The following is a 26,781-nucleotide window of genomic DNA, read 5'->3' as shown; positions in this document are numbered from 1 at the left end:
AAAGTCCCCCTGTAATCAATTATTTTATCCCTTAAAACTCATCTTTAATCACCAAAATGGCATATTTAAACGTTTTTTCCTTCATGCCTTAAAATAGCTTGAATGTAACTCTACACCCTTGCCTCATTTAGTATACGTGGTTCTATAAATATGCAAATGAGCCCCGCCTCCACTTACTCATACCAGCTCAGCGATCCACTCGTTGACAATCACACGTCGACGTGATTGGTTACAAGGTAGTTTGTGACGTCAGAAACACTAGCGATTTCAAACCACGTTTTTGAGACTGTCTTAGGTTCACTGCAGTTTTAAGAAGAAAATACTCAGCAATGGTGTTTACTTATGAATTTGCACATGGTTTGTCTTAACGCATATTAAAAACACCACATAGACATATAAACAACATTAAAAACTTGATTTTCACCACAGGGGGACTTTTAAAAAAAGGTTACTTTAAGAACTGTTCACTGAAAGGTTCTTTAGGATAACAAAAATGGTTCTTCTGTGGCATTACTGTATATAAAAAAACCCTCTTTGGAACCTTTATTTTTAAGATTGTACAATAAGTAATTTTATATTGGGCTGTAGTTATAGGCCTGCTCCCAAAGTAAAATAAATAAATAAATAAAATAAAACGTATGATCCCCAAGTAATCGAGGAGTAAAGCCCCAAGGATAACTATAATGATAACAATAAAGATATAGTTCTGAAAATCGATCTAAATGTAAGAGAATATCAGAAACCACTATAATGATAATAGCACAGAGAAACGGTTGGAAACACTTTTAGAGTGATATCTTTTTTTCCAGCTAATTCATTAACATTAATTAATGCATTAGGTATCATAAAATAACAATGAATCGTAGGTGTACAGCATTTATTTTCTAGGTTAATGTCTGCTTATGCTAATACTTTTATAACATTTAAAAATGTATATAGTAAGTTCATGTTTAATGAACAAATATGAATTAGCAATGCACAGAGGTATACTTATAAATTAACATTAACCTAGATTCATAAATTCTGTAAAATATGTTGTTTATTGTTAGTTCCTGCATGATACTGCATTAATGAATGTTAATAAAGGGAACATGTTAGTTTGGATTTATTAAAAGAAGCACGTCTAGCATTTAAAATATGGATGCTGCAGTGAAATTAAATATTAATATCCATATCAAAAATGAGAAAATAATAATTTGAAATAGATTTGTAAATGAGTTTCTGCTTGGTTGTAATGAAGACTTGTGTGGTAAAGACATTTTTTAGAATATAGCAAACATTATTTGTATTACAATTTTCAGTGTCTATCAAAGCAATAGCAATTTTTTACAGAAACTTGCAGCCATTGTGCATTGCCCCACATCTTTTTGAAGGGCAGTAGCTGTATTGATTTTTTTTTTTTTTTTTAACAAAAGTACCATTCAATAACATTTTCTTGTTGTTCTGTCTCAAATCACAGAATAAACCTCACATTCACACAGCAGGGAATTGTGAGGAAAAGTGTTTTTGACAAGGATGGTCAGTGTCAGTGTTGCAGCATCGCTGAGGCGCAGCAAGACAGAGGTAGCGAGCGTGTCGCTGAGGACAAACATCCGGTCATTACACTGAGAGTTTTGGCAGGAGGGATTTTAGATATCCTGCTTCTTCATGTGATGCAGAAAAGATTTTTTTTTTTAAATGAGCACTTTTATTCAGCTAGGACGCATTAAACTGATCAAAAGTGACAGTAAAGACATTTCAAATAAGTGCTGTTCTTTTGAATTTTCTATTTTCCTAGAATCCTAAAAAAATATATCACGATTTTCACAAAAACTGTTTTCTACATTGATAAGAAATGTTTCTTGAGCAGCAAATCAGCATATTAGAATGATTTCTGAAGGATCATGTGACACTGAAGACTGGAGTAATGATGCTGAAAATTCAGCTTTGTCATCACAGGAATAAATTACATTTTACAATCTTTTCAAACAGAAGATATTTTACTATTATTTTTTTACTGTTTTATTTTTTTTTACCAAACAAATGCAGACTTGATACATGAGCATAAGAGACTTTCAGAAGTATAAATATTTGAATGGCAAATATTTAAAAAGTATGATGTATTAATATGCATCAATAATACGCATACATGCATGTGTAATTCAGTAATAAATATATGCTAAATGTAAATAGTTATTTAGCATTTCTAACCTTATTTTTGTTAAAATGCTGGCAAACCAAATAAATAATAAGCCATGAAGGAGATGCTAAAAATAAGCTAATATTACGTTCCTGTTCATTTATCACTCTGGAAGTGGAAAGTCAAGTCAAGTGCATTGCATTGTGGAGAAAAGGTATTCCATGCAGTGTGCACATTTTTCATCCAGGTATTCTGTGCATAAACAAAATTCACATACTGTGCACGGCATACATATAATATACTGCAGAAATAGTAAGAGTAGTGTGATAGTATGCTATTCTGAACCTGCATGTTGAGTATAACAGGTGGTGTTCTGATTGGCCAACAGGGGGCACTGTTCTCCTATCCTTGACTTGTATGGCGCTGAATAGGGAATTATTTACACATTAAAATCACCTTTCAGCTGCAAGCTAGAACAAGCCTCTTTTGTTTCACTGATTATATTTCACATTAAATTCACGATTCCATATAAAATTACACATTACGTGGAATCAATATATGGTTTTATGGTCTTATCCACACACAGACCCCCTGGAGGGAGGAAAATTTAATCAGTGACAAAAGCTGGAAAGACAAGTGAGCATCTCAAAGCAATGGAGCCATTATCAACCTCGCACATGTAATGTTAATGATGTTCTTATGCTAATAATCATTTAATAAGCAGTTTGCTCCACCTCCTCTAGGTTAAAATAATTCAGTGTTAATGTGAATGTGGGAGTTTCTGAGGTGGATAAAATAAATTTCCCGAAGGACTAAACCCCAAAAGATTCTGCACTTGTGGGTCTGTGTGTGTATGCACTATAGTGGGACAAAATTGACCATTCTTGTTTGTTTTTTTTATTATGGAATATTGCAATATTTATTATTAAATATTTATCCCTGCACATCTCTTTGATGACGTGTTTACTGGCGTGAGGGCGGGGCAACCCGTCACTCACATGAGATCCACCAATAGCAAATCGCAACCATCCAAACAATTCCCAATGGACAAAATCAAGCCCTGCCCTAGATTTATTCTTGATTGGGAAGCACTTTGATAGAGAAGAAAAGATTTTCGCAACTTCCGTTTCATGCCGACTTTAACAGCTGTGTGTGTGTAGGCCAAAGCATAGTTCACTTTTTAGGCATACGCGAGGGTCAGCATACAGTGCGCGTGACACGAATTTCATCATCAGAAGAGTACGCACGTACTGTACGCGCACCGGCAGTGTCTTGAGAAATCAAGTCCCCCCCAAAAATCGGGTCTCCTTTAGGACCCAGGTGGTAATGCCTGATCAAAAGTTGTTATCATGATGTCTTGACTAATTATAACCTATTTCACTATTGTATAATGTTTATTACATTAAGTGCACAAACAACATGCTTGAAATATAAAATGAAGGCCTACTGTATGTATTGCATAATGAAACAAACTGGAAACACAACCATGCCTAAAAATCTTTTTTTTTTATAAAGATAAGGATTGTTGCAACATACTCGGTGCACTCCAAACAGGATATATCGCCTTTGAAGGGCAAAATATGTGACGAAGGCGCCTCGTTCGTTGATTGTCTCGTTAAGATGACGCAGAAGTGTGTTCCAAAAAAACATTTTTTTTTTTACCCCTACACCCTTTATCCCTTCAAGGCTGTTACTCGGGAGGGTAAACCATTTGAAGGGATTAGGGCATAGGGATGAGCCCTTCCGAATGTAACGCAGGGACTATATTCTGTAAAAGTACAGAACTACTACAAAAGTACTATTATAATTTTTTAATAAATTAATTGTCATGCTAAGTACACACATACATCATTCATTTGAAACATGTAATTGGGAACTATATTGGAAGCAAAAAACATACCTGATATAATATAAGCTAAGCTAGCAGGCTAATCGGGTAGATGTATGCTATGCTAGTACATTAACTAAAAAAAAACAGTAAGAACGAGAAACGCTTGATTTCACAACCTATAGCTTAAGTTATGAACCATGTAATTTAAAAGACATTATAATGCATTTTTAACTATATAAATCATAATGTGATTTTGCAGGAATTATTATCAGGCGCTAAAAATACTACCCATCAGTCCGTTGAACCAGTGGCATCACTTGGGTCCTTAATTAGACCCGATTCCTGGGGGGGACTCGATTTCTCACCCCACCGCAGTGTTGGGTGTAACGCGTTACTAAGTAACACGTTACTGTAATTAAATTACTTATCCACTGAAAAAGTAAAGTATAAGGGATTACTGTTCATTTTTAGGTAATTTAATTACAGTTACTTATAATGTACTTGCGTTACATACTGTAAATTAGTTCAACAGTTCTGTATAAAGCAATATTGAATTAAAATTCTAAATTTGTCGTCTGAAGGTAAAAGTGAACGCTGCCTCTTTAAAATCGTTAGCTGTAGTGCAGTTTCGCGTGAGTTCGCAACTTCGCACTAGTTGGCTGCGTAGTCGCTGTCTGAAGATGTCGGAAGCGAGTGGCTGTTTTTGCCGAATGGAAATATCCCAATTACTTCACTTTTTGACACAGGTAGGCAAGAACATTACGGTAAAATGTAAGCTATGTCCTAGAGAGAAAAAACTGCGCGCGCGCTCTGAGAGACGGTCTTCAGTCAGGGCACACACATAACCGCCTCTCGCGAGTGTCAGATTTTCGCGGTTTATTACACATAAACGTTCAAATACACATCAGTTATGTCAAAATGCCCATCTTGGCGTATATTCGCGTTGGTTATGTGAAAGTGAACAGCATATGTAACAGCAGTCTACTGTCTATTGACTGTCTGTATTATAAATGATAACCAAACAACAAAAGAAAAGCTTTAATAAGGATTAATCTATATTTAATTTATACAGTTATGACTATGCAGAGTTATTTTATATTTGATTATTCAATTTCTGTGGTATTTTTACCTAATACTATTAGACCTACCTGTCTAATATATAGCAATATATACTAAAAATATATAGCATTGTTTTTGTTTTGATTTTTGTATCTAAGTATTTTTACCATGGTATCGACTTTGGTATCGAGTATTGTAAACTTTTGGTGGTATCAGTACCGACTACTAGATTTTTTTTGTTTTGTGACATCCTTATTTGTTACTAAAAAAAATTAAGTATTATAGTATGTTTTAATAAAGCTAAAATGTTTTCAAAAGCTATAAAAGGCTAAACTATTTCTTGTTTGACTCATATTTAAATTATTAAAAGAGTTTCCTTTCTATTGTCTATCTGGTCAAGGCTTATAGGGATTTTAAGAAGTAATTAGTAAGTTACTTATTGAGTAATTAAATTACTTTTCAGACAAAGTAATTAGAAAAGTATTTTAAATACAACATTGATAATATAATTAGTAATTAATTACTTTTTTGAAGTAACTTACCCAACACTGCCCCACCGGATTTTTGTAACCTCGCATACTTTGTACTCGCAGGTTGCACATGCGCATTTAATCTTTTTTGCAGTAATTAGTTTATCCACAAGGTGGCAAACGTGCCCTGGGGGCGCATGCGAGCTACAGCGGCAATGGAGGCCTATATAGATGGCAGGTTGTGCGAAGAGGTTAGAAAGTACCCTCATTTGTACAACTCTAGCATAAAATAATACAAAGATATTTACATGAGTTGTAACTCATGGCGAGAACTGTGCATTCGTCGAACGCCTGTGTATGCGTACGAGTCAAATGAAGTATAACCTACTTTGCAAGGCTGTGCGTTCGACCATGCGTAAATGAAACGAAGTGTACTTTCAGCTTGTGCGTAAGTTTACAGAATGAAAACTGTAAATCTGTTAGAAAGAATTATATTGTTCCATTTCGGTAATCTTATTTTCCATATCAGTAATGAATATTAGTTGTTGCTGAATATGCCGCATAAGTGTCCATGGCTACGGGAAGCATCATGCGATAGTGTGTTGCTGTTGTGATTAATGTTGTGACACTAAAAGCAGTACTTAGTGAGATCTAAATCACCTCATGCGGGAACATCTGTGTGTGTGTGCGCTTAATGATATTTAGTATCTAATAGCATTTTACTTTAGTGTTTCTGCCCCATAGCACAGACACTGAGTGAGAGAGAAAATGAAAGTAAATGTGTTCATATCAGAGAGTTCATCATATCACCGGTGGAAATTCTATAGGAAGGAAGTTCATTCAGAGGGCAACATCAATCCAGTACTGTAAAGGAACTCTGCAATGACCTATATGTTTACACACTCCCTCATAGCAACACCATGGCAACCACCCACATCACCATAGCATCATGGCAATGGGTTTTGCATGGGCAAACACACACACTCAAATTAGTGTAGTGAGGCTAATGTTGTCCAAATAATTAAAGTTTGGTGTTGACACAAACATCTCTGTGGAGTTTCACATTGGGGATTAAGGACAAATGTGCTTCCTTTTCCTATGTTGATTTTCTTTTTCACAAAATGTCCTTCAAGGGAGACGTTTCCCTCTAAAGTTCTGTGAATAATTTATAAGCAGGTTCTCAAACAGCACGACAGGGAAACAATTATACCGAGTGAAGACGCGTACAATCGTCCTTACAGCAACTTTTGAGTAGCCCTTTTACACAATTTAAACATGAAACTGCATTCAAAACACTTTATCTTCTGTGTTCTGAGGTATTTCTGAGTGAAACAGAATATTAATTGAGAAATAATGTAGGCACATTCATATTTAAGTTAACGTTAGGCTGTGATACTGTGATGAAATAGTGATGAAAGCCAAAATATTAAATGTCAGAGATGTGTATTTACTGAGTAATCCACTGTTTTGTAGAAGAGGTCAAAATGACAATTTTCACCTGAGATTTGGAGCCAATTTACAGGGGTGTAAAATGACTTTAGAAAGATGGCAGCATTATTATTTAATTTTCACACAGAGATTGGTAGGTCTATTAGTAAAATCTGTTGACTTTAGCAATCTTTATTTCATTATATGCCAACGGTGACAGTTCAAAGTTTGCATGCCTATAACTCAAGAAGTATTAAAGATATCTTAATATCCTTTTAGATTCTGGTTCTTAACAAACTTTCCTTTTGGTATTTTCATTTTAAAGGCCCTTGATGGCTCAATCCCAGAGATATGGAAATCTTAATGTGGTTTCATGAGTAAATTTGTTAAAATGTACACATTTTCAGTGGTCAAAAACCAAATATGGGTCACTTTGCATACAGCTATACTTTTTCTTTTCTTTTAAAGAGGAATATCTAAATAACAAATAATGTTAAAACTAGAAATGTATCTTGTTTTTTGTTTTTTTCTATCAATTCAGTTGCATAGAACATACCTGTCTGAGTGCCATAAGTATTCTTTTTCCAAAGTTTGCATGCCTGTAACTCTAAAAGTATTAAAGATATTTTAATATCCTTCTAGATTATCATACTTAGTAAACTTTTCCTTTGAAATCTTTATTTTTAAGGCCCTATATAGTTCAGTCCCATAGATAGTGGGAGCCCAATGTGACTCCATGTCCAAATTGTTGAATTTTACCCATTTTCAGTGGTTGAAAAGCAAACGTGGTTCACTTTGCATACAGCTGATATTTTTTGCATTTAAAGGAACACTCCACTTTTTTTGAAAATAGGCTCATTTTCCAACTCCCCTAGAGTTAAACAGTTGAGTTTTACCGTTTTCGAATCCATTCAGCCAATCTCCGGGTCTGGCGGTACCACTTTTAGCATAGCTTAGCATAGTTCATTGAATCTGATTAGACCGTTAGCAATCTCGTTAAAAAATGACCAAAGAGTTTCAATATTTTTCCTATTTAAAACTTGACTCTTCTGTAGTTACATCGTGTACTAAGACCGAAGGAAAATTAAAAGTTGCGATTTTCTAGGCTGATATGGCTAGGAACTACACTCTCATTCCGGCGTAATGATCAAGGATCTTTGCTGCCGTACCATGGGTGCAGCAGGCGCAATGATATTACGCAGCGTCTCTCACAAATGTCTCCATGGTTGCAAGGCATGCTCCCTGTGCAAGCTGGGGGTCACAGGCGCTGCGTAATATCATTGCGCCTGCTGCACCCATGGTACGGCAGCAAATTTCCTTGATCATTACGCCAGAATGAGAGTATAGTTCCTAGCCATATCAGCCTAGAAAATCACAACTTTTCATTTTCCGTCGGTCTTAGTACACAATGTAACTACAGAAGAGTCAAGTTTTAAATAGGAAAAATATTGAAACTCTTTGGTCATTTTGGAGCGAGATGCTAACGGTCTAATCAGATTCAATGAACTATGCTAAGCTATGCTAAAAGTAGTACCGCCAGACCCGGAGATCGGCTGAATGGATTCGAAAATGGTAAAACTCAACTGTTTAACTCTAGGGGAGTTGGAAAATGAGCCTATTTTCAAAAAAAGTGGAGTGTTCCTTTAAAGAGGAATGTCTGAAGAATAAATACAACCCGAATTCTGGAAAAGTTGGGACGTTTTTTAAATTTGAATAAAATGAAAACTTAAAGAGTTTCAAATCACATGAGCCAATATTTTATACACTAGAAATGTATCTTGTTTCCCTCTATCAAAAGAATTGCATAAAACATAACTCTCTGAGTGCCTAAAACAAGCATTTTTCCTAAGTTTACATGTCTTTAATTCAGGAAGTGTTAAAGATATGCAAGTCCTCTATGGTTTTTGACATGACTACAAATGGCTGTTCCCTCAAATAGTGCTCTATTTAAGTGTATAGGGGGCTTTACATGACAAGAAACATGAAAATGACAATACAAAATAAAAGACATAACCTAAATGTGATTTCAAAACCCAAAACCTAACGTGACAGGCTGTAATGTAATTGAGGAATGACTATGAAAACACAAAGATGAATTGTGCACAGTAAGACCAGGTAAATAGGGTCTAGTTTGATTTCATGTTTACTTTAAGCTGGACATGAATGTCTAAAACAGTTTACTGGAATGTTCTGTTTTATTTATGCGTGTTTTATTTCTTTAGCTTGGTCACTTTATATTCATAAATATTATGTATGCTTTATTACTCAAATCAGCTACGTCATTCTGTTGAATGAAAGTTTTATAGTAACACATAATCATTTGTCATATCGATAAGGCCTCAGAATGGAGCTGAATTGAATTAAACAGTCTTGGCTAAAGTGCTTGTGAGGATGTTTTTGGGAGCGCTCAAGCTGTGAGACGCGGGCGCAAACGTGGCGTCGGCCTTGAAAGTGCTTAGCTAAAAAACGCAATTCAATTAGCCACCAGTTATGTGCCATGATCAGACACCCAATGCTCGTAAAGCGGCTCAAGAATCAATCTCTGTCTCTCTTTCTCTCTCTGGTTGCTAGGAGACAGTGAAAAAGCAGGTGCATACGGCTATATGAAGGTTCTTGACTTGAAGATGAGATCATCATCTTTTTCTTAGAGTCTCCTGTTCTGGTGCTGTCAGAAATCTAAAGTTAAACCGCTGTGTGGTGCTGCATTGATGATTTCATGTCAAGATGCTGTTGCCAGAAAGCCCAAGGATTTAAATAACATAGAAAGGTATAATAATCATAATATGATATGAGGTGTAGAGTATGAGAGGAAAAGCTTAAAGGGTTAGTTCACCCAAAAATGAAAATTCTGTCATTAATTACTCGCGCTCATGCCGTTCCAGACCCGTAAGACCTTCGTTAATCTTCGGAACGCAAATTGAGATATTTTTGTTTAAATCTGATGGCTCCGTGAGGCCTACATAGGGAGCAATGACATTTCCTCTCTCAAGATCCATAAAGGTACTAAAAACATATATAAATCAGTTCATGTGAGTACAGTGGTTCAATATTAATATTATAAAGCAGTGTTTTGAAATCGGCCATCACTAAATAAGTCGTTATTTTGTTTTTTTTTGGCGCACCAAAAATATTCTCGTCGCTTTATAATATTAATGTTGAACCACTGTACTCACATGAACTGATTTAAATATGTTTTTAGTACCTTTATGGATCTTGAGAGAGGAAATGTCATTGCTCCCTATGTAGAAGATAGATCAACGAAGGTCTTACGGGTGTAAAACAGCACGAGGGTGAGTAATTAATGACAGAATTTTCATTTTTGGGTGAACTAACCCTTTAATGCTCATATGCTGTACATAGAGTGGTGTGAATGAATGCGCACTTCAGAATCTCGCTGGATGTAGTAGGTCATCCGGGTCATTTTTCACCTACTGTTTTTCACATATTGTATAGTATGGAAGTTGAAAAAGTCTAAAAGTGGAGTTAAACACAGCCTTTCTCTCATATTCACCTTTTTTTTTCTTTTATGCGCAACCCACTAATATGCTAGTTGATGTGGGCGGGGCCAGTTGCTGCAGGTCACTGAAAGGCCTTTAAAAACCCCAATTTCAATGGAACTGAAAGAAGGATAGCTTGATTTTGTGGGTGTGATGAGTGGAAATCTAGTGTGCCAGAATGTTGAAGGAAAGAAAGTGATTATTGAGAAGATTTGTCTATCGTGAGTCTTATTTTATTTGCTTGGGGAAAAAAAGGTTAAAGAAGTTAGGGCGATCTCTTCCATTGATTTTTGGGGGTTGTTGATTGAAGGAGGGCTGTCTTAGATCTGTGCCTTTTGTGCTCTTTGAGCTTCGTCTTAAAGGGTATTTCATTTTGGGTGTGCTTTTTTTTTTTTTTTTTTTTGGACTTTATATTATGAGCTCAATATAGGTAGAGGTGTTCTTCTTAGTAAAAATCATCACCAATCCCATTTTGTTTCTCTCCACCTGAGAATACTAAGATGTTTAAAGCCACAGTCATGGTATCAGATGGTAGTAACATGGTGCACACTCACATTTACTGTATACCATGGTACTAAAAGATGATCATATTTATTCAACATGGTTTACATGTACTCTAAGGAAATATTGTGACACATTTTAAATGGTGAATTGTGTTTTTAGGGCCCGAGCACTGATGGTGTGAGGACCCTATTGTAATTGCTCGGTCAATTATTCTTCTTCTCCGAAATGATTCGCATTTTTGAGGGCCTAAACATGCTCGAAAGCTCATGAAACTTTGCACACGTTTCAGAAGTGGTGAAAAATTACGTCTGATATGGGTTTCAGGATTAGGTGTGGCAAAATGGCTCAATATAGTGCCACCTACAAAATTTCAGTTAAGCGCCCTTTGCGCTACGTTTCACGTACAAGTGTGAAATTTGGTAGAAACATGTAACAGCCCAATATCTACAAAAAAGTCCCTGGGAGCAAAATCTCAAAACCCAACAGGAAGTGCGATATTTTGAATTTTCTCTGCATATTTTTTGCAGTTTTTGCCATTTCCAGACATTGTACTTTAACAAACTCCTCCTAGAGATTTTATCAGATAAACATATTTTCTTTTTTCTTTTCTTTTTTTTTTTTTTTACTGTTAAGTCACACAGATTTTACATCCTTTCAGTCATTGTAGTGATTGAAAGGATGGTAACGTGCCTATATGAGCACATTTGACCTGAAGGAAATAAAATGAACCTTCACACATGTTAATGCCCAGGGGAAAGGTGTGTAAAATCATACATCTCACCCGCTGTTCTTTGAGAGGATGTGATCTTTCCATCCAACCTGGTGAGGAAAAGTGGTTCTGAAATGCACTTCAAGACCAAGAGTTAAAATTGTAACCAAGGTTATATTTATTTATAAATGGGGAGAAAAGCAACAGAACTTTATGGGGGAAGATCAACATAATTACAGTGACCTAATAACAGGAAAAAAGCAAACAAAACAAAAAATCAGTCTAACCAAAACCAAGAGAAAACAAAGACAACTGGAAACAAATGACGCCCAGACTCCCTACAGCTTTCTTTAGCAGACTAGTTTGAAACATTTTAAAAGACATCTAACAGATAACCACAAGCCCACCCAGCTCTGATCTTCACTCACTGAGAACCCTTTTCTCTTCATAGGCCATGATGGACGTCTTGTTTATCAAGATCGTGACCACTTCCTGCCAAGAGACCCTATGAGAAGATGCCCCAAATGGATGAAGTTGTGGTGTAGTCCATCTTTAAAATGCTTTAGGTATTTTTTCAAATTCATTATGAGCTCAGATCTTGAAGATTTTGCGATGTGTCAGTTTGAGTAAAAAGTATTGGAATGCATTCATTGCATGCACAAATGTGTAAAGCTGTCATACAGATGTCTTAAATCTGTAGAAGAGGTAGTTTAAATGCTGTCTGCAGCTTTAATTGTTCACAGTGTCTTTATCTCAGTGGCTAATGACTAGCTCATATCATTCAGGACATCATTGCATCTGCTGTTTCTTTTAAGAAGAACAGCAGTGGTCAAACCAGCACCAGAAAACAATCATTCTGCATCACAGGTGCATCAGAGAAGACAGCAGTGCTGAAGGGCTCAAACTAACCACAGCAGCTCACTTAATTAACACGCAAAGTCTACAGGCGAAAGTAAGCAAAGAGACAGGAGAACATAATGTCTTTAATGAAGTGCCCAGCATGCATTTAGATGTTCAAAAGTCATTCAAAAGGTCAGCATTAAAGGGCTTTTTACCTTTCATATAGTGTGTAATATAGCTGTCTGTGAATGTAAAAGGTCTGTGAAGTTTCAAAGATCTAAATGCATTATAAATGGAGTTATTTTCTGAAATGAGTCATCAGTAATTCCAGTTTTACTTCCTGCTTGAAACTACGTTGGTTTGTAACAAATTTGCATGCCCGTAAACATCATCTACTTTGTCCCTCTGTCAAACACTGTAGTTGTAGGACTGGAAGAGTTTGGTTTGTGTCATCGACATGTCGAGAAGAAAAGTGCTGAGGAAACATTCAGGGCTGAAATTCAGATATGGTAATGGCCGTTTCGTATGAACAGAAAATTGTAATTCATGTTGATTGTTATAGTTTATAATTTCTATTTCATTCTAAAATTTGTAATAAATTTCACAGCAATTAATTGAGTGTGTTGGGTAAAAATCCATTTTGAGAATATTGAGAACAATTAAAAAGTGTAGTTGGTAAATGTTATAACTGGTCTGGCACACTGCAGACTGACCAAAAGATAGAAGAGGAAGAGGGGGGGAGATCACACCTTTGGCACACAGATAAAGACAGTCCAGGAAGTTATGACTGTTCGTGTGTTTTAATGCGAGCGGATGTGTCAGCGCTTTTGTTAGTTTGCATTTGTGATCAAATGTTTAGAAATGAAGTTTTCCTGTCCTCTCATCTGTGGTCTTTTGTCCTGCATTTGCTTCAAAGGTAAGAGTCACATCCCACCTAAACACCTGCTCAAAATACTAGTTATTTAAATACTTGTGTCTTATTTTTATTATCTTGAGGTTACATTAGGGATGTCTAAAGAAGCACACGTATCTCATTGTATGCTTCTTTAGATGTACCTACAGCCCAAAGTGTTTCTAAATATCAAATGTACAGTATATTGACAGAAATATTGATCCAACACATAAATATTTCCTCATTTGTCAGCTGCTTTGGATGCTAAATGAATAAATGCAAATGTTAATGGCTTGTTTATCATTTCTCAGTCACAGGTTCAAGTTCTGAGCTGACTGTGAATCAGAGCCAATCCAGCATCACTGTATATGAGGGAGATTCTGCTCAAATCACCTGCTGCTGGAATAAAATCAGATATAGTGTTAAAGTTGTTTGGTACATCAAAGATACAAAACTTTCAGGAGTAAACGAGCAACGCCAAGAGCATCAAACACAGAACTGTTCAACGCTCCACCTCACAAACATACTTAAAAATTATACAGGTCATTATGTTTGTGAAGTGATTCAAGACATACCAGTCCTGTTTAAGTTGAATAGTACTGGAACAGCTCTATCTGTCATTGTCAGACAACTAGAAAAGACAACGACTGGTAAGATTCTTCTGTCACAATATCATTTTTCTCTACACATTCCATTACTATTACAGGACTAGAAGAACACAGTTAAGTTTTGCTCAAAGGTTTATGTACTCTTTGCAGAAACTGAAAATGTTAATAATTTTAACAAAATAAGAGAGATCATAAAAATGGCATGGTATTTTTTAATTTTTTATTTAGTACTGTCCTGAATAAGCTATTTCACATAACAGATGTGCAGTCCACAAGACAAAATAATAGCTGAATTTATAAAAATTATCATGTTCAAAAGTTTATGCAACATGCAAGTATCTTTTGTAGTTTCTGGAGGGAAGTACTGAATGAAAAATTACATGTAATTTTTATGATCTCTCTTATTTTTGTAAAAATGATTAACATTTTCACAGATTCTACACAGAGTATGTAAACTTTTGAGCAAGACAGTCTTAACTATCATTCAAATCACCTGCTGCTAGAATAAAACCAGCCTGGAAAGAACAAGCAAGAATTTCAGCACAAAAAAAAATATACTTTTACAGACGTTGCCAATGCTGAACTGATCTATTCTAAAAATCCCAATTAAAATGATGTAGATGATATGTTTGAAAAGTGATTCAGGACATACAGTACAGTTCCTGGGAATAAAAACAGCCCTGTATCATGATTCAAATTCAACTGAGATTGTATCACAAATTCCAACCTCATTACAATACCATTGCAGTTAAAAGACATGCATTGCATCAATTGAGCAACATCAAATTTAAGGACTGTTGCATAATGGAAATGATCTAATTCTTCTGCTGTTTTACAGAAAATGTTCCTATAGTTTCCAACCCACCTATAGTGGTCCAGGCTCCCACCAGACTCCCAGCAGCCAGTGAGTACTTACAGCATGCAAAACCAAGATTATTTTTATGTGGTGCAGCAGATGTTGTCTGGATGAGTTCAGTCATGGATCACATGGGTGATTTGAGTCAGAGTGTGACTGTCTCCTCAATGATGGACATCCGTTCCACTAACCGCAGTGTCTCTCTGTTGTCTCTGTCTAATAAAGTGAATAAATAATAAATTAACAATTTTTTACATTTATGATAAATTCTTAAATTAGCAGGCTAAATGTCGTCACAAAATATTATTTTCATAAATATTTTAAAATTGAAGAAATTACAGATGTATTTGACCATCCAAAAATAAATCCAGAAGATGAGAACTATAATTTTGGATTCTATCAGAATAAAGGGTAATGCATAACATTATGAGCACTGACAGGTGAAGTGAATAACACTGATCATCTCTTCATCACGGCAGCTGTTAGTGGGTGGGATATATTAGGCAGCAAGTGAACATTTTGACCTCAAAGTTGATGTATTAGAAGCAGGAAAAATGGGCAAGCGTAAGGATTTGAGTGAGTTTGACAAGGGCCAAATTGTGATGGCTAGACGACTGGGTCAGAGCATCTCCAAAACTGCAGCTCTTGTGGGGTGTTCCCGGTCTGCAGTGGTCAGAATCTATCAAAAGTGGTCCAAGGAAGGAACAGTGGTGAACCAGTGGGCGGCTAAGGCTCATTGATGCATGTGGGGAGCGAAGGCTGGTGCGTGTGGTCCAATCCAACAGACGAGCTACTGTAGCTCAAATTGCTCAAGAAGTTAATGCTTGTTCTGATAGAAAGGTGTCAGAATACACAGCGCATCGCAGTTTGTTGCGTATGGGGCTGCATAGCTGCAGACCAATCAGGGTGCCCATGCTGACCCCTGTCCACCGCTGAAAGTGCCAACAGTGGACACGTGAGCATCAGAATTGGACCACGGAGCAATGGAAGAAGGTGGCCTGGTCTGATGAATCACGTTTTCTTTTACATCACGTGGATGGCCGGGTGCATGTGCGTCGCTTACCTGGGGAACACATGGCACCAGGATACATTATGGGAAGAAGGCAAGCCGGCAGAGGCAGTGTGATGCTTTGGACAATGTTCTGCTGGGAAACCTTGGGTCCTGCCATCCATGTGGATGTTACTTTGACACGTACCACCTACCTAAGCATTGCTGCAGACCATGTACACCCTTTCATGGAAACAGTATTCCCTGGTGGCTGTGGCCTCTTTCAGCAGGATAATGCGCCCTGCCACAAAGCAAAAAGGGTTCAGGAATGGTTTGAGGAGCACAACAACGAGTTTGAGGTGTTGATTTGGCCTCCAAATTCCCCAGATCTCAATCCAATCTTAAAGGATCTGCTAAAGGATCTGCTGCTAACATCTTGGTGACAGATACCACAGCACACCTTCAGGGGTCTAGTGGAGTCCATGCCTCGACGGGTCAGGGCTGTTTTGGCAACAAAAGAGGGACCAACACAATATATTTTATATATATTTATATTTATGAATTTCATTTTTTTTTTTTTTTTCTTCAGGTTACTAGCTTTACTTTTGTAGTAAATTCTCTCATTCTCTCTAAAAAGTAGGATGTGTCATAAAGCAAACTACAAATCCCATGATAAGAGCCTTGGGTAGGTATTATGATTGTAAAAGATCTTAAAAAGATCAGCTGTTAAAAAGATCAATTGTTTCTCACAGGTAGTTCACGTAAGATTGTGATGATATACATTTTCAGAAGTCTGCCCTTCATTTGCCTGCTGATGGCGTTCTTTTATCTGAACAGGGACAACAAACATGCCACAGTATCAAAACCAGGTAACTGTTCAACATATCCAACACCAAATTCACAATATAGTTTAGTAGTTTGTTTAGCCTTTAACCAAACAAACCAGCTCTGAGATGGAGAATCGCAACATTAGAACATTTGATTTGAGGCAAATATATATTTGAAAACTGGAAATAGACTGTATGCTTAACATTTTTTTCTTAAAAAATTAAAATAAAATAAAATCCAGAATTGCAAAAATGCATTGCTACAGTTTCAGAGAAAAAAAAAAAATCCCTGATGATGCAAGAATAATGCACAAAAGTTGACGTTTATAAATAAAATGCATTAAATAACTATCAATAAAAATAATGAAAATCACTATTTTACACCCCATGACAGTGACTCTGCCTATGACAAGCAAATAGTGTTATTTAAAGAGTAAGTTTGCCAATTTTCAACCTGCTTTGTATTGTTATAATGACAGTAGTTTATATAAATGAACATTTATTCGTCAGCAAAAGTTGCTCAAATTATGCATAACGCATCATTCTGGTAAAAATGGAACACAATGGCAACAGCTTTCTTATCTGTACTCTACTGTGTTTTGCTTGGCAACATGCCTAGTGCATTATGGGTGTTGAAGTTTTCTATTTGGCAAAAGGGAAGACAACAGCCCTTCTCTCTGTTTTCTCTAGTCAGGTAGCACCAATATAATTTTTTTCGCCCTTCTACCACATAGGCAGCCAAGTTATATTTTGTTGTTTACTTTTGTTAAGACCACTAAACCCTTGACATAATATTCAGATTTTAAAACTGCAGCAGTGATGTATGAATTGTGGTCAAAGGGTTCATTTGAATATAGTCAGTGTCTAATAACATCTCAGACAGTTTGTTTTCATGCATGAGCACCAATACACTTCTATTGTCTCTTTGTTATGACTAAGTGTGGTAAGCAAATTTAAATAACATGTTTAGAACAGTTGAAGTAGTTAAAGTATACCCTTAGATGTTGCTGACATCTTACTGATTTTCATATATATTCATATTTCAATCTAAACCAGTTGAGCATGCTGTAGAATCAGGAGAAGGACCGGATGAAAACCTGGAGGCCGGAGAAACACGGAGAAATGAAACTGAAGAGATAAAACAGGGTGAGAAAGTTTCTGAACAGGAGAAAGGGAGGGACAACTCAGAGAAACCTGAAGTTACTGCTGCAACCGAAGAAGAAAAGAATAAAGAAAAAGAGACTGTTGTAGTTGTGGAACAAGGTTCATCTCCAGTGCAGGACAATGAAAACAAGACCATTTCTGTTCTGGACACTGAAGAAAAGACAAATCTAATGGCTGATGTTGAAGACGTGACCGTTTCTGTGCTAGGTGGCATCGTTTCAGCTCTGTGAGACACAGGAAATGGAGTTATGGGTGTGCTGTTCCGTTCTATGATGTCACTTCCTGTATCATAGCTTGTTTGCTGACTCCTAATGGTTTGCATTGATTGCAACTGAATTGTTATAGTAGATTGTATCCAAACTGGTTTTGAAACAATAAAAAAATGTCTTCAACTTCATGCATGAATCTTTCTGTGTTTTTTGTGGGGTTGTGTGTATGGTTGTGCTCAGTGTGTCCGGGGTAGAACGAGCATGAGATCAGAGTTGTGGTTTACTCTGGGCTTCGCTCTGACAAAATTAGTTGTGTGGTCGTTTTGGGTTTTTTTTTATTGGGGGGGTTGGGGGGATGGGTGTTCAGAGAAAATCTGAGAACGCAGGTTATTTTTTTCATGTGAAAGGTTGTGATGTGGGAGTAAGGCAGACTTCAGATTCTCAGCAGATGCTCAGAAATGAAGTGTTCCTCCAGACTCCTGTGTGGGATCCTCATGTCATGCCTTTGTTTCAGAGGTAAGTGCCACACAAAACAACTTCCTGAATGGAAAACCAGCATAGACATTCAAGGATACTTTTTAGTATTAGTGCAAAATAAAGTAAATCAAATGTTTGTAGAGCTGTGAGATGATGCTGCCTTCCTGCTTTCAGCTGGAGACGTTATTTTGTAGCATTTTAATACACACTTACTGTTTAATAAACACTCTTATTTATCATTTTATTGCTGTCACATTGTAGCTCTGAATCTGAATTGTATTCCTTTGTGTAACTTTTTATCTGATTTGTAATATACATTTGATGTATGCAAATTAATTTAAATGTTTTTATGTTGATTTTTAAATGTACTTTTTATGAGGTAGGGCTGTATAGGCAGGAGGAAAGAGGAAGGTATTCATTTAAATTGCAGTAAGACATTTTTAAAACTCGCTAAGTCACTCAGTAACATTTGTAGGTATTATAAACACAATATCCTGTAAACAAGCAGCCCATGTTTGGATATTTATTCAATTCGGTTCAATTCACATTTATTTGTAAAGCACTTTTCACAATGCGTCATTTCAGCAGCTTTACAGAAAATGCATGTTTCTACATTTATAATCAGTCTTGGGTAGATTACTTACAAATTGTAGTCCATTACTGAATACAAATTACATAATTAAAAACCGTAGTTAGTAACGTAATCCAGTACATTACACATTTTAGGACTACTTTTTGATTACTTTTAGATTACTTTTGACATAACACGTTTATAACGTTGATTTGAATAGGATAATCTTGTACCACATTGATTAAAAAAAAGTGAAAGAAAAAAAGAAATTCTTGAAGAGAAAGAAAAATGGTTCCATTTTTGTCATCAACAAAATGAAGTGCATTAAACATTATGTCAGGGTTTGGGAAGGAACAGAGGGTGTTCATAAACTTTAAAAAAGCTTAATTAAATCATAAAAATGTTAAATTAAAATACATAAAATCTCTGTTTTCAATGTAATTATCTACACTTGACTAATGGCCGGTCTGTGTGTGCAAATCCACATAACTTCTGAAAAGAACATTTTAAAGATTAAAAAAAAAAAAGAATTCTGAATAAATTACTGCAATTTTGTGAATATTAAGTAATCATGTAATCAATAAAAAAGTAACTGAATTCTGATTGAGTATTTTAAAATGTAATATAATCTAATTGTAAGTATTTAAGTTTTAGAATCTACATAATACAGATTACAAATGATCAGTTACTGCCTGGTTACAATTTAGAGTAATCCGTTATCAGAGGTGACCGTCAAAGTAAGGTCCATAATTGTAGAAATGTACAGTGCTAAGATGATACAAATCATGCAGTTAATATTCATGTAAGCATAAACAATGATCTCATGTGATCATAATGATTACAGTATATGGAAAATTTGGCAGATATGAGCTCATATAGTTAGACTGATATGAGTTGTAAGGGTTTTTATATACGTTAATTAATGTACCACCTAGATAATTAAGTATCATTTATTATCATCTACTATGATATTTTGCTGAAACCTCAGCAAAATGTAAAACTTTACAGCAATTTTTATTCTTATTTCATCTAACAGAAAAAGAAACATAAGCAAGCTCCTTGGAAATGTCTTTAAGGATATTTGTCAATGTTTGTAAAGAGCATTGGAAGAAAAAGATTTTGGTCTTTTGGCTGTTTCATACTTATCACCCATTATGTAAGACATTAATTAAAAACAAAAATATTGTATATATTTTTAAATCTGTGGCTTTACACCATTATAATCTGCATGTTTTGTCTAATCAAAGATGCGCTTCCTCTTATCCTGGTCTTCAAATTGCATCCTGGAAATATTAAACATTTAAAAAGCAATTTTAAAAAATAAATGACATTTTTAGATATGAAGTTACACTATTTTAAGGTTAAAATGATTTGCTAACAGTTTCAAGTCTGAGTAATGGAGAAGTCCCTAAAGATACAAAGTACCACACCATCAAAAACAACAGCCATTAACGTTCATGTGTTTCTTGTGTGTTGTTGTTTCTCAGTCACAGGTTTAAGTTCTGAGCTGACTGTGAATCAGAGCCAATCCAGCATCACTGTATATGAGGGAGATTCTGCCCAAATCACCTGCTGCTGGAATAAAATCGGATATAGTGTTAAAGTTGCTTGGTACATCAAAGATACAAAACTTTCAGGAGTAAACGAGCAACGCCAAGAGCATCAAACACAGAACTGTTCAACGCTCCACCTCACAAACATACTTAAAAATTATACAGGTCATTATGTTTGTGAAGTGACTCAAGACATACCAGTCCTGTTTAAGTTGAATAGTACTGGAACAGCTCTATCTGTCATTGTCAGACAACTAGAAAAGATAACGACTGGTAAGATTCTTCTGTCACAATATCATTTTCTCTACACATTCCAATGCAGTTAAAAGACTAAAAGACCACCATTATTAAACTCCTATTTGATCTAATACAATCTATTTCTTCTCTTGAAGTTTCTTACTCGCCTCATATAACCCAGACTAAAGACGGTACATCCACAGCCTCACCATCATCACCAGCAAATCTCACCCTGCATTTGTCCCTGGCTGCTGCCATTGGCCTGGTGACCGTCTGCTTGGCCTTAAGCGTGTGCAAGATGAGGAACTCCTGTAAAAAAACAGGTACACTTCATTTTAATACTCAGACTCATTACACTCTTAGAAGGAAAGGTTCTACATACAGTAGAGTCTTGAAGAAGCTTCATGTATAGATGGGTTCCAGCATGGGATCATTTCATGGATTTAGTTTTAATTCATTTTTTATTTTGATTACATTTTATGAATTAAATACTAGAAGAAATTGAAATAACCCTTAAATAAATAATTTACAACATTTCTCCTTATATAGAACCTTTTTGGCATAAAGTGTTCTTTAAAACTGAGTCACGGACCCTAGAGTTCTTTATAAAAACCCACTGAACCTTTTTTCCCTGAGAGTGTACTGACATGTTTGTATGCATGTTGAAGGCATGTGCACTGCATTCCTTTATCGAGACATTAAACGTTAATGAAGAATTCTTCTACCCAGTCCAATACTGAAATCACAACCAGTGTGTCCATTTTATTATTCATTTAAAGGAAGGATTGGACATTTTCTTCAGCTGACTAAACAGCAGTACGCTGTCATGCAAACATCCAGACACTCTTACTAACAGTACAGCGTATGATGCAAGTGCATGTAATATGAAAAATAATGTAGCCTGTGTCACAAAGTTGCTGTGTGAGCAGGTCTTTGTCAAAGCTTATCAGATTTTGTAACGGCGTGGCCTCTCCACACAGGAAGTGCAACTGTTGAGCTTATTCAAACACACCTTTAACATTACTTTTAAAAATAAGAGTTATTGTGTTCTTTAAAAAAACAGATTTTATATTAATATACTTAACTTGTCAGTATATTAATATAAAAAAAAATGTGAATTTGATTTTATATATAAGTAAGGTAACACTTTATTTTAAGGTCTTTTAACTAGTTGCTTATTAGCATGCATATTACTAGAATATTGTCTGTTTATTAGTACTTAATAAGCACTTATTCTGCATGACCTTATTCTACATTTTTAATCCTACCCAATACCTAAACTTAACAACTACCGTACTAACTATTAATAAGCAGTAAATTAGGAGTTTATTGAGGCAAAAGTCGTAGTTAATAGTTTGTGTTCCCTATACTAAAGTCTTACCATAAATAATAATAATACATTTATATTTATTTATAAATAAATGTTACATTGTTCTCAAATGGTGAGTTGCAACCCCCAAACAGCATGGAAAAAATGTTGAAAGCAACTAAAAATAAACATACTCAGTTCTATCATTTGGTTGTAAAAAAAAAAAATTGCTGTAAATAACAAAACAAATTTACACAGTAAAATAGTTTTTTCCATTGAAACGGAAATATACCTTAAAAACAATGCATTCTGGATAATATTTGTCGTTGTCGAGAATGTAGCCTATACGAAAATAACAAATATTACCCAGAATGCATTGTCATAGGAAACGGTATTTTACTGTGTAAATTTGTTTTGCTATTTTTAAAAATGTGTATAATATTATTACAGTATGTAGCATCAGTGTTTGTTCCACGTGTTCGGCTGATATAGAACGCACTTTGGCTGTTTATGCATTTACAAAATCATATCGGCACAATTTTCCTATTCAGCCAATGTCATATTATTCATTTTTATATCATTGGGCCTTTGCAGTTCATATTAATATAATTAAATAAGGACATTTCTGTTTACTTTTCTACAAAATCCAATGTAAAACCTTGTTCCTGAACCACTGCTTCAGTTACTTGCATTACTATTTGAGTTGGCTGAGGCTCTCTTTCAGTTGTGCTGTGTTTGGCTTGCAGGTGTTTTTTTTGTTTTTGTTTTTGTTTTTAGCCAGTTTTTTTGTCACCTGGAAAAAGTTTGCATGCAACGACTTTAACACCCCTATATATATTTGCAGTATAGACCACTTTGTTGAGTTGTAATAGGAAGTCTTTTGTTGGTCACATCGCTTGCTTGCAGTGTAGACGTTGTCGTACCCTCTAACCGTGCAAAGAGCTTTACTTATTTGGAAAAGCTTGTAAGGTATATCTGTTTGCACTTTTGTTCAAATTTTTCTTTTTTGCATTTTACATTTTCAGTTTAAATTTAAACTTAAAGTTTTAGTAATTTTTTTGAGTTTATATTGAACCCTAAATCCCAATGTATCTATGTTCCCTCAGAACGAGTGGTCATTCACCAGACGCCACACAGCGAGGGTGAGGAGCATGAGCACATGGAGGAGGAGGACGGCAGCACAGGCTCCTCTCGAGGATCCCTCCAATGGGTGAGTGAGACCGACCTCATGAGAAGTCCTAATAACATGTACAAGTTGGCAAAACTGTATATGTTGAGTCATGCACAAACATACAACGTGTTTTGGCAGCTGTGGTTGCCAGAATAATTCTATAAAAAATACAGTAGAAATGTAAAACATATTTACAGAACGACCAGTAAATTCAACAACCCACACTGCTTCTATAGTGACAACCACCTTAATGCAGGTGGTAAAAGAGGAAACCACATGTAGAATCACAAAGTTCATCACAAGCAGCTTTTTCCCAAGCTGAAGTGTATACTAGTATATAGATTGTGCACTAGTCAATTATGCAAACACAAAATACCATCATGGTAACACACATGACATGCGATAAACATTCATTAAACAACAAAAGATGTAACATAAAACCCTAATGTGCAAAACTGATAACAAAAACTATTAAGAAACATGATTATTTAAACAAAATACCTTCAAATGTGAAGTGTCACGCAGGGAATTGTGGGAATGTCAGTTTACAGTTTTTGACTGTAATTATTTTACATCTAAAAACTCAACTTTTTTTTTTTTTTTTACAGTATCTTTAAAGCCTAACAATGATTGTAATAAAAAACAACTATAAAAGCTGAACATATTATTGAGCTGTTGTGAGAATGTGACCTTTCTAAACACACCCACAGCTTTAAATGCTGGTCTTTGGCGCGGTTTGAAATGGAATACTAGCATGCTGCATACTTCAAATTATGTACTGTATATTATTTTGTAAAAACAAAATAGTAATGTTTCAATCTGTAGCAAGCTACATTGGTGTCACATGCCATCATGATGTTGCATGTTCAGACAAGTTCATTTTATTTAGGGCTATTTTGCATTTTTAATCCAATTTTCAAATCTCCTCACTTTTAGTATAATGGTTGATACTGATCACACCGGACAGAAGTATTATTGTATTGTGGAAAATAGTATTCCACACAGTCCCAGCCAGCAATGCTGAAATGGTTAAAATAATGTCAGTGGTAGTTTCAACTTAAAAAATAAATAAATAAAACATTTAATGCTAGATAGTTGATGAAAGATGGTAACACTTCAGTTTGGGGAACACATTTTCACTATTAACTACAACTTTTGCCTCAAACTCCTAATTTACTGCTTATTAATAGTTAGTAAGGTAGCATTTTTCTTCTTTCAGATGAACATAATGGGATATATTTTAAAATATCCTTGCTCCTCCAAGCTTTAGTGAATGGGGGTGTGTTTTGAAGCCCCCCAAAAAATGCCTCCATCAATCATAAATATAATCCATACGGCTCCAGGGGGTTAATAAAGTCCGTTTGAAGTGATGGGTTTTTGTGAGAAAAAATATCCATATTTAAACCTTTATTAACTATAATAACTAACTACGCATACTGCGCAAGCCGACTTGTGCCAAAAGATAAAATAATGGCAATATAATGATTAAATTTTCATTTTTTGGTTAACTATCCCTTTAATATGTGCTTTATAAGTACTAATAAACAGACAAAATACTAGTAATATGCAAGCTATTTGCAATATTACCATTAATTCGATTGGCAAAATCTCAATGCAAATTCAACGAGTCAACCCGTAAATAAATGTTGATGTGTCGTCTGGGGGTGTGTTCTGAGTGTAATGTGGTAGGTCATTCAGGTATTCATTGATATTCATACAGAAATTTGCATACTGCAAATTCCAAACATTTCACTTAAGGACCTTGACCCGAATCACCAATTACGCATTGCAATACAGAGCACAATAAATGCAATATCTGTGATGTACAAATGCAAGTGTCCAGCTACATCTTAAAACAACAACAACATGTTTTTCTTTCAAATCAGAATAAATTAAAAGATGTTTTTACTCTGGATTGTTTTGCTTCCCACATTACCGTATGATGTCATAATGCACAATCTCTGAGCAACATCTGCAATTCCACCGTGACTCTGAGATCTCACTCGTGTGCATCTGAGCCTCATTCTGTGCCAAATCTGCTCTTTTATCAGAGCACATCTCCTTAAATTCTACAGCATTCTGATGAAATTATTCCATCCATATTTCAATGTTTGTTTCATGTTCTCTCTCTCTTTACAGTATCAAGTACCAGTTTACTGGTCTTACTTTGATCTACAGAGGGGCGAAGAAGACAAATGAAAGGAAAGACAAACATTGATGCTCTGTTCATTGGACTGTGTTTTGCATTATTCTTTCTTTTGTGAAAGTGTTTTTGTAAATAGCAGAAGCTGTGGAAACCATCTGAGCTCTCGACTGTGGTTTCAGATATTAATCTCTATTTGTAGCAGCTTCACTGATTGATTGATCGTTTTGTTCTTATTTTAATTGTTGTCTTTTTAGTTGTCTGAAAAAGTTTCAACCTGACATGGAAAACTACTTGGATATGTTCATGCCCAAACTGATGCAATTCAAACATGTATAAAAGTAGTACATACTGCCTGCACCTGAAGTCTAACCGTGAAGATTTACACCGTACAGATGTCTGCTATGCCTTTCAGCCTTCTTAGAAATGTTGACACTTTCATACTGTGGTTTCTTTTGCCATTTACAATAAAAGTGTGTGAAAACCATTGACTGCATTACGTGCGCATGAAAGTAAGAAGAAGAGAGAGGTAGATGTTGCTTTTCAGGGTGGAAACTGGTGGTATTGATGGGTCAATGGCAGGAAATGGAAAGTGCTGTGCATCTGTTTTTCTCCGACCTTGTTTTCAATGCGATGTGCTTGTTGTGTACTTCTGTTGACCAAACAAGTAAAACAGGTTAAGAAATCACATTTTACTCCTAAGTCAGAATAAATACACCAGGTTATTTCTTATATAGGATAATAAAACTAATTATCTCACTAAATATGTTCAGATTTTGGCTGAATTTAGAGAGACAAAAGCACCATCAGGCCACTAGTCCTCGCCATGCACAACCACATGACCTAGATTCAGTTTTTCTCTCACAAACATTTTCTACTTAACAATATAAAACCTGCATCTGTCTATAATATAAGCCTAAACTATACTATATTACACCGTGCATTTACGTTTTACTACATCAAATCCTTCTTTATAGACCATGACATCTGTTTTTCGATGACCAGAATGTGTTTCACTTACACTCAGGTTTGCAAACTTTTTTTGTGCTGGTCCATTTTGGTGTGAAAGATTTGCTTCACTAAATAGCCAACAATTTTTTTCAATGAAAGGAAAGATATATCCTTATAGACAAATAACTGTAATTAGCAGGCAGGATAATGGTCAATGTTCTTTGAAGAAAACAACTGAGGCAGCGAAGTTTAAGTGCAAGTAAGGGAACACTTTGACTAAAGTTCACTTTATTCAGTTGAACATGTTAGCATTGCTCATTAAAACACATAAGCAAGTTTAGCTTAAGTTTCCAACTTTCAGTGCCTAC

The 26,781-nt window shown here is 35.5% G+C and overlaps 1 protein-coding gene across 5 annotated transcripts; it reads left to right on the top strand.

Annotated features, from left to right (window-relative positions):
- Positions 1-13,162: 13,162 nt before the first annotated feature.
- On the top strand, positions 13,163-25,949 carry LOC127504171 (uncharacterized). 5 transcript variants are annotated; one of them, XR_007927306.1, is made up of 9 exons: positions 13,163-13,373; positions 13,661-13,999; positions 14,796-14,861; positions 16,554-16,670; positions 17,685-18,517; positions 20,543-20,875; positions 20,995-21,162; positions 23,255-23,358; positions 25,459-25,949. XR_007927306.1 is itself a non-coding variant. In XM_051878679.1 (5 exons), exons 1-5 carry the CDS (start codon positions 13,319-13,321, stop codon positions 25,516-25,518), a joined length of 726 nt encoding a protein of 241 aa, XP_051734639.1. In that variant the 5' UTR covers positions 13,216-13,318; the 3' UTR covers positions 25,519-25,949. The 5 variants fall into 5 exon arrangements, 3 of the variants coding, with proteins under 3 accessions (XP_051734639.1, XP_051734638.1, XP_051734641.1); XR_007927305.1 differs by having other exon boundaries at positions 20,537-20,875; XM_051878679.1 differs by lacking the exons at positions 14,796-14,861; positions 16,554-16,670; positions 17,685-18,517; positions 20,543-20,875 and having other exon boundaries at positions 13,216-13,373.
- Positions 25,950-26,781: the final 832 nt, after the last annotated feature.

This window comes from Ctenopharyngodon idella, chromosome 21 (genome assembly GCF_019924925.1).
Source record: "Ctenopharyngodon idella isolate HZGC_01 chromosome 21, HZGC01, whole genome shotgun sequence".
Lineage (NCBI taxonomy): Eukaryota > Metazoa > Chordata > Actinopteri > Cypriniformes > Xenocyprididae > Ctenopharyngodon > Ctenopharyngodon idella.
Note: the sequence above shows the minus strand (reverse complement) of the source record. Positions and strands in the feature narration are given on the sequence as shown.

Bases quoted from the DNA above. Each gene is read 5' to 3' on its own strand.
- LOC127504171 (XM_051878678.1), top strand. From the start codon at position 18,460: ATGAAGTGTTCCTCCAGACTCCTGTGTGGGATCCTCATGTCATGCCTT. The intron at 18,518-20,536 runs GTAAGTGCCACA...GTTGTTTCTCAG, and splicing joins GTCATGCCTTTGTTTCAGAG to TCACAGGTTTAAGTTCTGAG. The intron at 21,163-23,254 runs GTACACTTCATT...ATGTTCCCTCAG, and splicing joins GAACTCCTGTAAAAAAACAG to AACGAGTGGTCATTCACCAG.